General features: G+C 35.7%; 1 protein-coding gene across 1 annotated transcript in view; it reads left to right on the forward strand.

Annotated features, from left to right (window-relative positions):
* Positions 1–1,905: 1,905 nt before the first annotated feature.
* Positions 1,906–18,723, forward strand: part of LOC117417463 (serine/threonine-protein kinase Nek7-like) — a 56,895-nt gene continuing 40,077 nt past the window's right edge. Inside the window, exons 1-2 of the mRNA XM_034029626.3 lie at positions 1,906–2,210; positions 17,942–18,023. Of these exons, the coding sequence (XP_033885517.1) occupies positions 17,970–18,023 (54 nt within the window). The 5' untranslated portion in view covers positions 1,906–2,210; positions 17,942–17,969. The remainder of the gene's footprint in view (positions 2,211–17,941; positions 18,024–18,723) is intronic.

The raw sequence follows: 18,723 nt of genomic DNA on the forward strand, positions 1-18,723 counted from the left end.
CCATTACCCTGGGTCAGTATCTCATATACAGCTTGTTAATTAGTGCATCATACTATAATGCCCAAATCAGTTTTCTACCTGCATTATTTTTAGGTACAGTATCTAGAATTTTCACTGAACCCATGCAAGTGCATAATGCTGAAAATGACAGGGTTAAATGGTAGTCACCTGTGAATGGTCTTAAGCATATGGATCATATTTTGAAAGTTTAACAATGACATGGGGTAGGGTGACACATGTACAATATAAGATTACATTATGAAATGTGTGTATCTTGCATGAACAATCACTGTGTACCATCTCTTGTCTTACTTCACAGTACCATACCCAGTGCCAAATATGCTTCTTCAATGGTCACTCTATAATGATTATGTTATGAACTAGTGAACTTTTGACAAGGGGTCAGAACACTGTTGTGATTTTCTGAATGTTTCCAATGAGCTACATTAAAGGTACCAGCAGTTTATATGTAGTGTTATAGTGATACATATATCCTGAATTTAAAAAGTGAAGAACCAGAAGATTCTTAGCACAATAAAACAGAGACCAGTAATAATGCTATTAAAGTTTATTAAGAGGCAAGAAAATAGATTGTAAAGCATTAGTAAGAATGCCTTTGTTTTTTTTTTTTGTTTTTTTTTTACAATTGATACATTAGTTTAATGCGGATTGGACAGCTTGTTACATAAGGGTTGGATTCTTACTTCTACAATTAATTAATTTTTGAAACCACAGTTGGGATATTTAATAGCAACATCATCCACATTTTAAATGGAATGCTAACACAGATGTGATTAACAAGTAAATTAATGCCACAATGAGATATAAGAAGGTGTAGATGTTAATTCAAGTTAACTAGGGAGCAGTGGGTCTCTGTAGAACAAAGAATCTGCCTCACTTGATTAAACATAAAATGGAAATAAAATTTAAATGAATTGTTACTGTATCTCCAGCCTAAAATAATAACACTGCTGAGTAATTGATAATAAATCAGATTTGTAACCATTTGTATTGGGATATATTATTGCAATAACATAGATACAATGTGTTAGAAAGATGGCATTGTTACTTATATGGTAACATTGTAACAATGGCTCATACATTGATTGTAACTGACAGGCCAATTTTGCTTGCATACAATAGATGACTGCTTTAGTAACTATAGCACACCACAATAATCTTATAACAGATCGATTTTAAAATTCTTGCAGATAATCTGGTTTATGTTCAGTATGCATAAATCTAACCTCTCTACCCCTGGACACATTTATTTCCAGTACCTGCCTGTGTCTCAATGGCCAGTTTCCAATGCAGGCTGCAGCACACTTTTAAGGCCCTTTCACACTGGCATGATCTACACGGGGCAGAACCTAGTGTCATGCGGGTAGGGTACGCGATTTCACACTGCTTTTGATAAAGCAGGGTTGACCTGGGTGACAGACGCAAGTGCACAATACGGGTGAAAATGTCCTGGAAGCAGCTTCGCTTCCGTCCAATCTTCTCTGGATTGAACCGTCGGACCGAATGTTGATTAGAGCATGTGTTTCTTCATCCGTGCTGCAATTTAATTTAGTCCGACCAGGTTTCACGCTACGCAAGCCCGGGTAGGAGTGCCAGTGTGAAAGGGGCTGTAAAGGACCTTTTACAGGATAAATGTTTCGCAAAATGGAATACAAAAAAAGCATTATTTATGTAACCTCATAAAGCCCCAGTGCAATTTCAGTGTGCCTTACACTCTGTTACAGCACCCGATTCAAGAGCTGCAGATTTGCTTATGACACAGTTGTAATATGTTACATACTTTATACGGTTTTCATATAAAACAAATTGTGCAAAACAAGACGACGAATCTATTACCAACTCTGCGACTGGAATGTTATCAACTATACGAACTCAGCTCGCAGCGTTGCTTGCTGAGCAGATTGAAGACCCAGCACGAGCGACCTGCGCCCCGCCCCTTTCCTCTGGGAATGCTGGGATGTTTACATTACTGGCACTGAGCAGAAATGGGGAGCAGTTGAGACATAGTGCTTAAAACAAACCCAAACTTTTCACCTAACTGCTGAAACACCACACTTTAACATCTGTTTGCCTGTATGGTAGCCTGCCACGCAGGAACTGCCGACAAACGTAACCGCAGCCCGAAACGTAAGAGAAAGATAGCCGCCATCAACTCAAGACACTGCAGTGAGAAGCAAAGGCACTTCCTGGTAAGAAATCCAGACAAACTAGTCTTAGTGTTAAGTATGCTTTGCATGATCGACTTCATAAAGCTTTTAATATATTTTAACAGATGCCCGTTACCAAAATAAAATTTGGCGAGTGCTAAAATGTCGTAAAAGTTAACCAAATATTAAACCGGCCCGGTCTTTTTTTCTTCTTCTTAAGTATGGGTTGCCTTAGTTTACTGTCATGGACTCCACACTGTAACCAAGAGAACCTGACTAACACAGTAGTCCATTGCAGAAAAGAAACATGACAATTTAAGCCCACCCACACTTTAGATCTATTGGGTGTAAGATTTTTATTTTTCCCAGTACAGATTGCTTCATTTAGCTGTCAGTAAACTCTGCTTGTGCTGCTGAGGCGACCCTAGTGAAAGCAAGTGAGTATCACTTTGTTAGTTAATTTACAGGCCATATGAAATGTAAGCGTTATGTACAACAACTGTGTTTGTTAATGACCCTAAAATAAATCGATTGGTCACATAGTAGTCTAACCAATCAGATGTTAGTTCCATTCATTTTTTTTTGTTTTGTTTTTTAATGGCATTTTGCAGTCGCCTTTTTGTCTACTATAACTCCAGTTGTGTACGATGAAGTAGGCTACATTTAAAAGTATATTGTTGTTTCTAACAGGCTAAGCTTGATCATGTTAAGTTATAAAGGCTCCCCTGCAATTTGAGCAATGCCCGTGACTCAACCTTGTGTTTGTTTATTTAAAAATATGAAGTTTATACGGCACCACAAATAGAGACATGACAACAGATTATTTGTGATATTATACACGTACATCTGTTTAGACCCACCCCTAGGAATATAGGCGAAGACATGCTAAAGCTTTTCCCCTTTGGTAAGGTGCTGTGCTCAAACAGTTATATAGTACCGTACTAAGGACAACTTATACACTACGTAGTAAAATTACATCTCAATAAGATTTTGATTTGAATCACTACATGTGAGATTTGCGATTGCAATTACCAGACGAACTTTGGTCTGTTTCCCCAGTACAATAAAATACTGTAATCAGCTGGGATGTTTAACTTCGGTTACCGGCCACAGCGTCCCAAATGCCCGAAAGTGGCACTTGGTTCGTTTCATTTCCTGACTGATATTTGACACCTCAGTATGAGTGTGTGATGCTGGGAGAACTCTACCTTTTTTTAATCTTGGTATTTTTTTTTATGTAATTGTGTAGGGACTGTTAACGTTGTGAGTGTTACAGTTAACCATTTTAACAGAATAGGCAACTCTCAAATGCCTGTAGGGGTTGTGATGTCTTTTAATAATAATCAGATAATAAACAGATAATCTGACAATCTGGCACTATTTTGACAACCACCCCAGGAAGATTTTAACATAAAAATGTTGGTTTTGCCTGCGACTCTGCTTATTTAATCACATTTGTAAGTGTACTGTAGATCTTATGGGTCTTTTCAGATGTAACACATTCTGTGTGTTTTATTCACCTGTAGTTCAGTATTGAGGGGTTCTTCATACCCACAATTCAACATGGAGGATAAGAATGATGTGTTATACCTTCAGAAATGTTTAGCAGTATGAACAAATATTCTAAATGAAATGTTGAACTGAACAACGACAATGGCATTGAAAGATAAGAACATAGAAACTGTAGCATCTTTTTTTTTTTTTTTAGATAAGAATTGTTTAACAAAACTAAAATAAATGCCATAGAAATACCTCAGTTGAAACTACTGTTGACCTGAGTGATCTAGCCCTACAAGTAGGCTTTATTTGTTCGATGTGGTATTTATATAATTTATTAGGATACAAAAAGTTTTTAGGGATTATACCTAAATGCCCCAAAGGCATAGTATCCCATTCAGTTGTCTTTCTTTTTTGTTTAATTACATTTTTTGTGTGACAGGATTTTTTTAGACTGTCGCAGAATGCTAAAATCCAAAATGTCTGCAATGATATTTCACTGTTGTTGACATTAAAAGCATGGACCTTTTTCTTTTCCTTTAATGAAGCCAGTATAAAAAACAATAGTATCAATGACTTTGACTTTTCATAATTTAAGACACTGTACTCTGTTATGAAAATATCCCCCAAACATGACCCTCGCCAAGATTTTTTATTTTTTTTTTAAAAATAAATAGAAATGATTATGTTTTAGCTCCATTTTCATTTTTTCTTCTGTACAGAGATGACCTTGAACTTCTAGCCACAGTTTTCTGCGATTTTCTGCGATGGTCTAATGAGGAATTACCTTTATTGCTCTCTGGAGACTTTGGCTCTTAGAATGTGGGTCATTTATAATTGTATAAATCATAACCACCCATTAAGTAAGCCTCTATGAGTCCTGGGTCCTTTTTCTCCATTGAAGTTCTTTTTTAAAAAAAATTAAATTACAGGAAAAGTTACTCCTTGAAATTATACTTCTCATTCAGTGAGATCCCAGAAATCAAAAAAAGACTACCAGATTTTTAGACAAAATTTGAATTTATATTCTTTATGTATACATTTACAGTGTTTAATTTTATTCCAATATTATGTGTTTATTGTACTGTGTTTAAATACAAACCTTATTTTTAGAAAACTGGGCAATATCATTCTTTTGGCACACACAGACTTCCAGTTTTAAAGTACATTTATTTACATGCACCTTAACTTCATCAGACACACCATGCATCTTTTGTACAGTCCACTAACTATTAGGGCTAGCAGGAAAACCTAGAATGGCTCAAACTACTATTGAGTTCATTTTGGTAGATACTTATGCAAAGTGGTACCCAGGATATGGCTTTCATTAGCCCAGTCAATTACAAACGAATGCATACTGTAAATACATCAGCATGTCTTAACCAAGTTCCACCATAATTGTTTGACGTTTTTAGTTACAGTAGGTATAAAAAAAAAAGTCTCCACGGGCACCTCCATTATATCCTCATTGTCGGGGATATGCATTCCTGCTTGCATTAATAAATTAAGCACATTTGCGGTTTTCTCTATTAAAGATTACATTTTCTTATTTAGAATAATGTTTTACTACTCGTACTACTCTTTTTAGTTATCATGAGCGGCTCTGTTTTGACTGTGATATCAGGAGCTGTTCTACACATCTAGTTGCCTGCCATAGTGTAATATAATCCAGATAAGCCAAAGGTTCTTCATTTTAGTGATCTAATGCACCGCAATATTGCCAGCAAAACAAATGAAAACACAGTCAGAAGTAGCAGATAATTAAATGACGCTGTCTCTCACTTCTACAGACAATTTGCTTGATCTAAACTATATTCTATGACGGGCAGCTAGAACTGATCACAGGTGAGAGAACTTTAACTCTGACTTAGAAAAACAAAGTATTTGAGTAATTGCAATAAGAACCACTTCATAATGTTTGCAAACATAAAAACTTAAGAGGACAATTCCATTATAGCAAAAAGTGTTGGTTTTTTCCATACTTATTCTGAAAAAACTTCACCTGGTTGAATTAATTGGAATTGTACCCAATTTAGCCAGTGGGCTGGTTGAGTCTGGACTGAGCCACAAGAATCTACTGGCCACAGTAGGGGGAGGCTTGGTATTCTTAATCACTAGGAAATAAACAGGCTGTTGGAAGCTGCAGGAAGCACTATGTTGTTTCAGAAGTCATGCCAAGTTGGACTGTGAGACCTTTACCAGTGGTTGTGGCCGGTGTATAAAAATATTTTACAGATGTCAAAAGCATGGCCGGGAAGCCAGCAGGATATTTTGCAGTTCTCAGGGAGGTTTGGTTTAAGGTTGAGTCAGCGAAGGAGAAGAAAAACGTGCGGGTGCTGAACATCCTGGCATGCTATCTGCGTAGGAGCCAGATTCATAGACGGTTTAACAGTGAATATTTTACAGCTTGTGCTATCCTGGAATGCTGCACATTGTAAACAGGGTGAGTACCGTAAACCCTGTTTATTGCATTTGTAAAGCCTGTAAAATGTGCATCTTAAATCTATCTACTAGGAAATGGCAGATTACATTAGTCTTGTATCTCTATAAAAACCCAGATGAAAGGGTGCTGTTTCTCGTGCAAGGATGCAAGTCACTTAATTCCCCTTTGGGATTACCCTGATTTGTTTTTTGTGTCTTCCTGTCATGCTGTGTGTTAAAGAACTATATTGGTTTTGGATTTAAAAAAAAAAAAAAAAGTAAAACATGTTTAATGGTCAAAAACACATTTTGGAATGGAAATACAGTAACTTCATTTCTTGTAGGGAAATATTTATATGTAAGTTACTATATTAACCTTTTATTTACCCTTTTGTAAATTGTAAAAAAAAATGTGTGAATGTGAGGCAAGCATCTGATAGCTTCTGTATTGTGTAGAATTATGGTAATGAGTAGCCTTGTATGAGAAGAGCAAAGTATAACGAGCTAGAATGTAAAAGTGATGCAGCAGAGGGTGCTGTATGTGGAGTTGAGGAACTTTAGCAAGGCACAGTGTGTACAGTAAGAGGAGTTCATGTGCCATGACTGTGTTGTTTGTTATGACCTAATGGGGAAACTGTATCTGAAATCTATGGCTGTTTAACTATACACCTTAGAACACACAACTACAGTTACTGTACAGATTTAAAGAAGAATGTCTTCAGTCAAAACTTACTACATATTTCCAGTATTCAGCTTCCCGTAACATGCTATATTTAAAAAAACAAAACAAAACACAGTACAACAAATACATGTTAGCCTTTACTAAAGATTATTCTTTTATATAAACTGCAAAGTTTCAGTAAATCCTTCCTACTTCTATTTAGACAGGACCATGGAGGTGTGTGGAGTCACATTGTGTTCTCTCACATATTTCACAATGGTGATTGATTAAGAAATAAAATTGCACATACCTGCAAAAAAAAAAGTTTCAGACCGAAATCAAATCCTTAATCCGCAAGCTACTGTGTATCTCACGCAAAAAGAAGTCAGAATGCCATGCATAGCGTCGAATCATCTTGCAGTGTTTGAACATGAAACTTTAAAAAATGTGTAATGATAAATAGTTATAACACAAAATGTTCAGTAATTCAAATACATATACTGTATTTTTCAAAAAAATAAATTCTCTCCAAAAACAAATCTGACGCATCTCATTAAAAAAAAATATGTCCCACCCACCCAACCTAAACCAATTATGTGGAGACAAGGCTCGTAGTCATATGACCCGTGGAAAAAAAAAAGAAAAAAGATTGCTGATTGGACGGAAGAGATATTATATGAAACGTCATCTGTCATACACAAACGGTAAATCGCGGTGTTAGGAGGCCTAGCTATTCTTAATTGTGGAAATTAAAAAAAAAAAAAATTAGATATTCAAGTTTCAGCCAGATTTGTGCAGAAAGGGGATCGTGTTGTTTTTAGCATGTGCAGTGAAAGTGTGGTATCTCGTACTTCCACTAGCGTCCAGCACCGTATCACATTCAAGCACAAAGCCAAATATTCTGGAAGCGATGAAGCAGACTAACGTGAGTGCCTTAGAAAAGCTGTTGATTCTGTTGAAAAACAGACAGACAACTTTTCTAAGTTTGTAACTAAAAATGCCCTTCCTACACGGGCAAGTTATGTTGCAGCTCTAGCTATAGCTCGGAAAGGCAAGTGTTTCATGGATAGAGACTACATAAAGGAAGCCTTCGTAAACTGTGCTGAGGAACTATTTCACGACTTTGCGAACAAGAAAGACATCATTGCTCCTATTGAAGAAATGCCATTGTCAGCCAGGACTGTTCAAAGGCGAATAGATGAAATGTCAACTGATGTTAGGAAACAAACGACGGAAGACCTACAAACATGATGTGATGAGCCTTGATGGACTGGATGAAAGCACAGACATAAATGATACCCCCCATCTGGCTATAATTGTTCGCTACTGTATCAATGGGAAAGTTAAGGAAAAACTTTTCTTTGTGCTATGCATGGTACAACGAAGGTTACAGAGATACTTAATGCTGTCATAGACTTTTTCACACAACAAATTGACCTGCATATAGTGTTTTCTGTTACCACTGATGACTGGATTTATAACACTTATGGAAACTGACATTGGGCACTCTTATGAGTTTCCATTGCATCATTCATCAGGAGAGCCTGTGCGCTAAGATCTTGTCTTCTGATTAAACGAAGTAATGACAAAAGTTGTGAAAATGGTCAAATTTTTGATTGCCCACTCTTCTTTGACACAGAGGAGATTCCGCAAACTTTTGAATGATATGGATTCTGCATATGGAGATTTAGTGCTGCACAGTAATGTACGCTGGTTGAGTTGAGGTAACGTGCTCAAGCGATTTGTTGCTTGTCTTGAACCCATCAAGCTCTTTCTTGGAGAAGAAAGTAGTCAACAATATGCAGATCATACTGATAAGTGGCTAACAAAACTTATGTTTCTGACAGAAATCACATCACACTTAAATGACCTGAATACTAAGCTACAAGGAACAGAGAAAACCGTACTTCAGCTGTATGAAGACTGGAAAGGTTTCTGTGCTAAGTTATTGGTTTTCAGACGAGATATCGAAACGTCTACCTTTCGTTACTTCCCCACTGTGAAAACCCATTCAGAAGAGCATCGAGTGAACACTGGGGATATATGCAACTATATTGGACAGCTTGAAAATGAGTTCACAAGACGATTCCAAGACTTTTGAGACAAAGGACCCATGTTTTCACTTCTTGTGAACCCTGACAATACGAAGGAAAGCGACATACAACTGCTGTATTTTGAGTGGATGAACATTGACAGATTTGAATAGGAACTGATTGACTTCCAAAGCTCAAGCATCTGAGTGTCAAAGTTCACTTCGAGGTGAGCTTGAAAAGGAAAGCGGCTGGCAACTCAGGATCACTGGATGTTGGTCTTCCCTTCCTTCCAAGTATGCCTGCATGAAAAAGTAGCTTTTGTCTTGCTGTCGGCCTTTGGTTCTACTTACCGCTGTGAACAGGTGTTTTCACAATTGAAAACTATACTAAGTCCAGTTAGAAGCCGCCTGACCACTGACCATTCTGATGCGTGTTTGCGTCTGATGACAACAAACTACCAGCCTGACATATCTAACCTTAGCAGTCAGAAATAGGGCCAGTGAAGCCAGAAAATGACACAGGTATTTACTGTAAGAAACAATAATATAGATGGGAACCTTAATAATTATGCAGGCCTTAATAATTCTGCCCCCCCCCCCCCTTTTGTTTGCCTGGCACACCAACATCTCAACACCTTTTGAATGCACAATCTGATATACACTAATAAGATGGTGCTACAGTACTGTGCAGTATATTCAATAATTTTAGGCTGTTGCAGTGAAAAATCTAATACGGTATGTGATGTTAATTTAAATCAAACAGTTAACTGATGGTTTTGTGAGGCACTTGGTGTACTGTAACATACTTTCATTAAGTCAGTCACACCAAATATTGAATAGAAGATTATTGGAATCGTGTAAAGTTTTTCTTGTAGGGAGCTGATCATCAGACCATGAAATGATTCTTCTTGTTGCTATGCTTTCAGGGGAGTCTTTATTCCTCAAGAGTTACAAGTAAACTCCCTACAGGCATACATGGAATAGATGTTTCCCTCCAGTGACACTGTGATCTGCTTATTATTCGATTTTCAATGAACTGCACTAGTTGAAGTCAGACAGCAAAAATAGGATCTGTACAGTAGTTTGTTTTTTTTTACCCGTTTTCTTGTTCCAATAGTGTAAATCGGTCACAGGAATGTTTTCATGTAGTTAAGCACTCACACCTGATTGGTTAAGCTATTGAAGGCTATAACTTGGGAAATAAAAAATAAAATGCACTTTTGCCTGCAATTTGAATTGCCCATGGTTTAATATAACTTTACATGATTGCGTGTATTTTATTGTCATATTCTGTTGCATGCAAAGATGATAAAGCACACTGGCGGTCAGCGACATTCCTAATAAAAAAATGCCTTCGTTGGACCATATATTAATGAATGATGGTGAACCAACTCGCCAAAGTTGCCAGAATCTAGGGTGTGTTGCTGATTAAATTTATAACCGTATGGAGCAGCTTCAGGGCACGTAGAGTAAGTGATGCAGAAAGGGGAAAAAAATATGTATCCAATGGCACGTAGGCCAATATGATAGTCATTTTCACAAAATGAAACTCCAGAAAATGGTATCAAAGTGCAAAGAAAATGAAGTATGGATATTTATATAGCATACTAATATTTATACTATGCTAATTTCATACTGTATTTCTAATAGTCATTCTTTTTTTTTGTATAGTCTGATAGTCTCTGTGTGTACATTTCTGATGGGCCATTGTTAATATAACTGAAATCACAATATTCTGCTGACAGAATATATAATACAAATAGAAAAAAAGGTATTTAATTATTTTAGTTTTTTTTTTTTTTTTACAATTGTCAGTTAGTGTGCAGTGCACAGTTTGGAACGCCAGTTTTTAGAATGTGCACTGCCGTTGTTTTGACTATGGGATTGCCTGTGGGCAGGTAAGATTTGTTGTGGCAACAAAAGTTATGACTTTGCTGTATGAATATAAATAGAGCGTGTCTTTCAGACAAGGTCATATTTAAGCAGCTTTAATAATATTTGTATAACCTTTTTTTCTATTATATGAAGTTTTATTGTAGAATATAATAACATTACATGTAATGCAACGACTGTACTGGGTTGAAAAAGATGAACAACATTTTTTTGTATCAATTCGTATAGTGTTATCTCTGCATTTCTGTTCATTGAAAATAAAGGGCAAGTGCTACAATTGTAGACAATTAACAGGATGTTTGTGTGTCAGATTTGGGTATTACCTGGACCTACTGCATGCATATTAATTGCCATTACATGGTGTCTAATGAAACATTAATCAACTGGTTTTTGAAAATGTATGCTTGAAAACACCTTTAGAAATTACAACATAACAAAGGCTTGCAACCCAAGTGCATGGGTTTATAATAAGAGATGGTCTGGAGCAGCTTTATACAGCATGGTGCTGTACAACAGATAATGTGGTGATCCTTTAGTGGTGTGCCCAGTCTTCTAAACAGACTCTAGTCAAAAGAGGAGATACAAAAAAAAGTGACAGCTGCATGTACTTGAGTATTTGTCATTACAGTAGGCATTTGTGTGGGTTGCTTCAATGAGAAGGAAAAATACAAGAGCAGGACAAGCATGGTGGTAAGCCTACACAACTATCCAGCCAACCTTTCAAATTAAGATGGAAACTTAGAGAATACTCAAGGGTACTATAAAAGCCTATTCTGTGTGTTTTGATTTAGAATAACATGCAGTAGTTACAATAAACATATTGCATGTGCATCATATCAGCTTTTATGTTTCAGTGGTTTCTAAAACAGTATCTTCTCATACATAATCCTTAATGCTGCCCGAGATTGTGAAAAATCTCGGGCAGCATTAAGGATTATGTAAACCAAAATCGTACAAGTTATATTTTACTTTTTGCCCCCTACCCATCACGCAAAAAGTAAAATGTAACTTGTAAGATTTTGGTTTTATTTAACAGTGAACACAATCAATCAATTGGTGAATAACGGATGGATATAGCCTTGTAGCTTGACGGGTTCACTAAATTCTTCAAGATACACAAAAGATTCCCTGTGACCTCACCTCATCTCAACAAATGTATAACATACTTTAAGGAAATGTACATTGCAATGCAGTTTGGAACACATTTGCTAGTAAATTTTAAGTGACCTACTAAGAGTACAAATATAATAAGCAATACATGGGAGTTATTCAAATATAAAAATAGCTTTTGTCTGTTTGTTTCCACTTTCTCTATAAACTGAATCCAACTCCTGATGTACAGGTGTTTTAGTTTGTTGTATCACAGATACTAAATCATTGCCAACTATTGCTGCTGCTTTGTGGAATTCTGATTTTTCTTGATGTTCTTTCAGTTTTGAAACTGCTGAACCCCAGATTTTTAAAGGGCTTGTGTATAACCTCTCTCTGCATTTTTACTGTTTTTCTACCAAAATGCACGCAATATTTACAGTAGGCTCCATCAAATTCTAAATATTTTTTTTCTTTTGTTTATTTCTATTATATACTTTTTTTTTCAACTGTACAACATTTTACAGATATTTTTCCTCATCTAACATCTTGTCCCATGACGGCTAACTGGAACACTGGGGGAGGACAACATTCTTTCCCTGCTCTACTCTCACTGAAATATAAATACATAACTTAATACATAAACACATTGCCATGAGATTTTATTAAAAACAAACAAAAAAATATACATCTCATATAGAAGCATTTCATTTCTATCATTATAAACATTTGTCAGTTTTCATGTTTTAATAGTTTCACAAATCAATGTATTGGGCATGTCCAACTAATATCACTGGACATTTGCACAAATAAACTGATTTATACTCTTTCTTTCTTTCTCTCTCTCTCTCTCTCCCTTCTCTCTCACTCTCATTTGTTATTCTTTATAGACTGCACAGCTGTTGCAGGCAGACGTTTGTCAACCTGTCTACTACAAATCTATACTGCTTTAACAAAGATAGCTCAAAAGACCGGTTATCCAGGATTTGGTATACCAGGAATAAAGTAGCCAGTAAAGGGAGAGCTTTCATTTGGATTTACCATCCGGGAACTGTGGTTCACTTGAAAAGCTTTCACACTTGTAATGAGCTCATGCGCAATGTCCTGGAATGTCTTTGGCTGTATTCCGAAGAGACATGTACAAGTAATGTGTTTTGTATGTTCAAGACATTTAGGAACAATAATTGGCATCCCTTCTTGATTCCAGTGGCTCATCAGTAGACTTAATGATTTTCACAATAATTAACCATACATTGGAGAATATGATCCTTTTACTATACACGGTCTCAAGCTGTTTTATAATGCATTCAGCTGTCATTGGAATTTTGCCATTTTATAAAGGAGGACATGATCAAATGATGATTTTTTTTTTTTTTTTTCAAAAAGCTTTATATATTTACTGTAATTATGGACTTGGCACTTTAATTCTGTAACCACTTTAAAAGGTATTAACATGCATTGCATTTTCTTTTGATTTTAGTTTGCAAGTAATATTTAAAAACTATCAATTTACTTGCAATAAACCAGTCTGGCACTGTATTACATATACAGTATCCACCACTTGCACAGTACAGGGTTATTTCGGGTAGCCGTTTATATCTGACAAATAGCGCTTGCCGTTTGTCATTCGCCTTTCTCTTCCCAGCCATGCTTGCAGTTGCAGTCATTCTAAGAATAATCTCCGTGAATGCACCCATTGGCTAAATTGGTCATGTTCTGCACAGAATCTGCGCAGAAAGATCTCTGTGAACGCACCCATATTGTTAAGCGAGTGAACATTTTGCAAGTGTCCAAAATTAATTAAAAAAAATCTACAATAATTACTGCAGCGGAATTTTGCATTCTACTGTGGCAAACTGTTTTGTACAACCTGCAATGTTTCATTGGATCACATATATCGAGCTATGATCCAGCTGCATTTAGACTCAGACAGCAATAAAAAATGAAAAATGCTGCGGATATTGCATTGTTTCAAAATGAAAAGGTTAAAAAAAAAAAAAAAAAAAACTTTGACGGCACATGACAACATAGTAATGTTAAATATTATTAGTTTCGCTCAAGACATACTGCTACAGTTGGGACTGATTTAAAACAAAATAAGATCACATGACTAATCCCTAAAGGTTTACTGTGTTAACGAGAGCACGGACGGAATCACGGAATCAAAAGAATATTAACGCGGAATTAAGTGCTGTACGAAAAAAATGCATTTGGCAGTAGAGCATTAAACTTGAGATTTATATATTTGAAGGGAAAATGTGAAACTAATGGACAGTACAGGCAGTGGCGTAACTTTGGTTTCAAAAGTGGGGGAATGGGTGGCGGGGGGACGGTTTCTGTAGCTGGATTATAAATGAGGCAGGGTATTCTGTAAGGGATAAACAACGAGAAGGGCTGAATCAGTTCGAGTGTGTTAAATAAATGCAATCATGGAAAATAAATAGAAACCTTTTTAAGGACTTAAACAATTAGACAACATTGCAGACTATTTTTAATGTCTGTATTACAACACAAAAAGTAGGCTACTCCTCACACAAACTGGTATTACAGCAGTCACTTTGAACAATACTATCACAATGTTCACACAGAGAAGATTTATGGTAGTGAAACCATGGGCATAGCAGTATGGAGGATAATTTGTGCCCAAATTAAAAAAAAAAAAAAAAAAAATTCGAAATAAATAATTGAATAAATAAATAAATAAAAAATGAAATAAATACATACAAATATAAATAAATAAATATAAAACAAAATAAATACATAAATAAGTAGAAACTAAAATATATTTAATAATTTATCTATTTATTTATTTTTTCGTTATTTATTTACATATTTATTTAGTTTTTTATTTATTTATTTACTTATTTATATATTTATTTATTTCGATTTTTATTTTGTTTTTTATTTCTTTATTTATTTCATCTTTTCATTTTGGCACAACCTTTTTGAGCTACCGTCAATCATGCTCGATGGGCGGGACGATAAGTGAATCGGTGATCTACTAACTTTGCCTGGTAGTAGTGCGGAGAGGTGTGCAGTCGGGGCTACAACGTCGTTGTTGTACAGTTTCAATGCTGTGAATATTCCATACGTTACAAATGTGTGCAATATGACTTATAGGAGTCTTATCCTAGAAAAGATTAGGGAGCTTTTAATTCAAGTTGAATGTTGGTCGGTAAATGATGACTTTATTTTGTGTCGAGTAGATTGACTGTTGGAACGAATAGAGCAGATATTGGCATGTACTGATGAACATATTGATGAAGGTGCCAGAACTAACTTGCAGATAATTCGCCAGCAAATTCTATGCAGTACCAGTGACGACGGTATAGCAGAAGAGTCCGCAGCGGTAGGCCAAACTGGGACGGGAAAATCTGGACGTCCCAATATATTTTTACCCAGGGAGCCCTCTCCGCACTAGTGATGTGTTCGCGAATGAATCGTTCTTTTTGAATGACTCACTAAGGTGAACGATGGGAATCAGATCAGAGTCCCCATTGAATCGGTTCTTTTGATTCACCCCATGAACAAGCTGCGTGGCGCACAGGAGTCGAGTTACCAGCCTATCAAAACTCATGAAGTGATTCTTTACCTCTCGAGTCTGGCTGATTTGTTTGTTGTAACAAGGAAACCGGGTTGTCTCTCAACTCGTTGAGTGTTATGAAACTGAAGACCGTATGTGCCATGTTGGATTCAAATTCCCGCTTACTTAGTGCATGATAAGAACTCTGTGTGAGCCAAAATGGCGTCAGTTACATCCTCCAGACCATAGCTATATATCTATGATCCAGACGGTGTGTACTTTCTAGAGTGCTGCTTCACGCTGTCAGAAACTCACGGCTCCATTCACGCCACAGTAAAACACTGTAACACATTGGAAAAGAAAAACATTTAGCTACTATTTATTTATTTATAAAAAGAATGGCGAATAAGATGTCTGTTACAAAGTGCTTACACCTCTTTATTTGTCCGTACATTATTGTGTGTGTTCAACAGGACATGTGCAATTGCAGAACAGCTTTTAATTATTCAAGCTAGCTGAACCGAGAAGCCGTGAAAGAGAGGGATGCTGGGAAATGAAGTCTTTGTTTTTTCACGTGACTGCGCAAGCACCGTTGTGAAGGGGAGGGATGCTGGGAACTAGTATTGTATCAGACAACGGCTTTGATTTTTAATGAAAAAAAAAAAGTTTTTGGTTCTGGACATGTTTTGTTTCCTGCCAACAATATACAAGTGAATGAAACTAAAAATGTAGTCTTGTCACTGTGTTTTAAGTTTAATTTAAATAGAGTTGTTTTTTAATGTTTTTTTGATGTTGGATACACACACTTTTTATGGAGCTTCTGGAGAAATGGTACGTTGTAAAATCAACTATGAATGTTTTTTTTATGCTATTAAAATAGATTACATTTTAGTGCTAATTTCCAGTCCTCCTTTATGCTTTTATGTTTACCATTGTTTGTCTTTAAGTAGATCTATATGGTACGCGCTTTGAATAACAAACCGAGGTTAAAATATGACTTAAAATATTGGAAGTAAAATATAAAAATATGAAATGAGTGAAACATTAAATTTATGGCTGTTTAAACGGTTAAACGACCAGTTTAACAATGGGTTTAAACATGTAATCAATTAAACGTAGATTTACAGCCCTAATTAAAATCAATGAAGCCTCCGTGCTAGCCTCAATCACTCAGAAATGACATAGGACTATTCCGTGATAGCAAATGGCAGTCATGTATTTTTATTGGTAATACAATTACAGAAAAGAAGGCAAAGAAAAGTTTTACTTTTTCACTATCCACGCATCTCTACAGCTGACATCATTACGAAAACCTATTGGCATTTTCAAATTCTTGGTGACTAAAACGTGCAGTACTGATGCTAATTAATAAAAATAATAAAACGCTTACCTAGTGTCAGTGTGATGGATGTCCCTGCTAGTTACCACATAAATCCGTGATGATGGCAGGGAAATTGGAGAGAGCTTCAGTCGCAAGACATTTTTGGCGTTTTTAATCTCTGACGGTATTTTATTTTATCGCCCTTTGCTATTAAAGTACTGTTATTGAGCCAACAATCCATATTTATTTTTTCACTGGATTGAAAGCTAAAAACTCTTGCTCTCACACCAGATGTAACGTCTTGTCAAATTAGACTGCATGGCAATACTTTGGTTTCTGATTGACCATACATTCTTTATTTTGAAATGAACCAATAGTACTTAAGTTTACAATAAACTTTAATCAGGTCATTGAAAAACAAAAAAAATATTTTCATCAATAATGCGGTTTTCGTTTCACAAATCTACTGCACTTTGTCTATAAACTGTACTGTAGTCCGCAGAAGTACACATTTCTTACATTCACTTGCTAGGTCACTCCATATCTCCAAACATCAGACAGATATTTTTATCTAGTATATATATATATATATATATATATATATATATATATATATATATATATATATATATATATATGCTATTTGGCATCCTTTGTTCTGTAGTTAATTCACTGGGGTAAAGTAAGTCCTACACAATTTATTCTTTACTCCTGGGATATTTCTCTATTTTAACATGTTACATATTGTAAGGTCTTGCTGTTAATAAAGGCACACACACAGCCATGGCCACACCCTCTGCCGCTATGCTGTCTCTGCCTACGTTCAGAGCAATATAATTTCTTACTTTTGGAAAAACAAACAAATATTTGCATTTATTGAAAGTTGAACTGGAATTGCAGTATTGTTTCTTGTACCAAAAATGTACAGCACAAAAAGTATTTTGTGTATTATATTCTTTTCACGGAAGTACCTGTTGGCTCTATAAGCTTTTAGACCCAAAACGATTTTATTAACAATAATTGTTACTGATGTAATCTTATATCATGCTCTACACATGTGCCTAAGTTCATCAGTTCAGCAAACTCTTATTGACTCATTAAGCATTACATTTTCAAATTTAATCTGAAGTAATATGAAACTGTTCAATAGCCTCTACAGTGTATGCAGTAACATTAGACCCAGAGACAACCAGACCTTGTATCACAGTGGAGAGTTCCACACACTCTTCCTGTAAAATGCTCATTTACAGGAGTGACAACTAAGAGTTTACAGTACTACAGCAAATTGACTGTACAAAGTTGCAGTTTTGAAAAATATTATTTTTTATTTTAACAGAGGTGAAAGGGACTCCATTCCTGCCACCATGGATGAACAACCCCAAGGCCAGCAGGCTGCAGTTCCTCAGTTCCAGCCACAGGTACAGTAACTTGATCAACTTCATCTATTTATAGCAGACTGTAGGGAAACAATTTTCAAAAAGTGGCAGGAATTGAATATAAAGGATGTGGGTGTCACATGATTATGTGAAATGTACCAAGTAACTGATCTTCAAGAAATGTGATTGTGGACAGAAATAATTGATGTTTCTGCGTTATTGGTAAGTAATGTACTTATATGTTATATGTTTAAACAATTTATTTATTTATTTTATATCTCACTGACCTAAAGTGCAGTAATATTAAACTGTAAGTAGCGGGGTTCTGAAAGATTATATACAACTGTTTAAATAATGTACCTGTAATTGTTCTTGTCATTGTTAACATCCTGACAACGTTTTACACTTATAATTTTAAAATCTGATTTAAAGCTCTTTTCAAAATGGCTCTTCTAGTGCACTGGGATTTGAGATCTGTCCTCTAAAATCACTGCAGGAAGAGCAATTAAAATTATAATTAAAAAAAAAAAAAAAAAAAAAAAAGAAGTTCTCTGGCTTTTCTGTTCCGCACTTTGAAAAGAGCTTTGAAACAATCTTTAAAGCTATAAGTGTAAAAAGTTGTCAGGATGTTAACAATAAAAAGCAAAATTACAGGTACATTATTTAAACAGGTGTAGCAACACCTGGGGACGTGTAACGCTATATTTTTCTGATCCATGCTACTTACTGTTTAATTCACAGT

The sequence above is a fragment of the Acipenser ruthenus genome, chromosome 12 (genome assembly GCF_902713425.1).
Source record: "Acipenser ruthenus chromosome 12, fAciRut3.2 maternal haplotype, whole genome shotgun sequence".
Taxonomy (NCBI): domain Eukaryota; kingdom Metazoa; phylum Chordata; class Actinopteri; order Acipenseriformes; family Acipenseridae; genus Acipenser; species Acipenser ruthenus.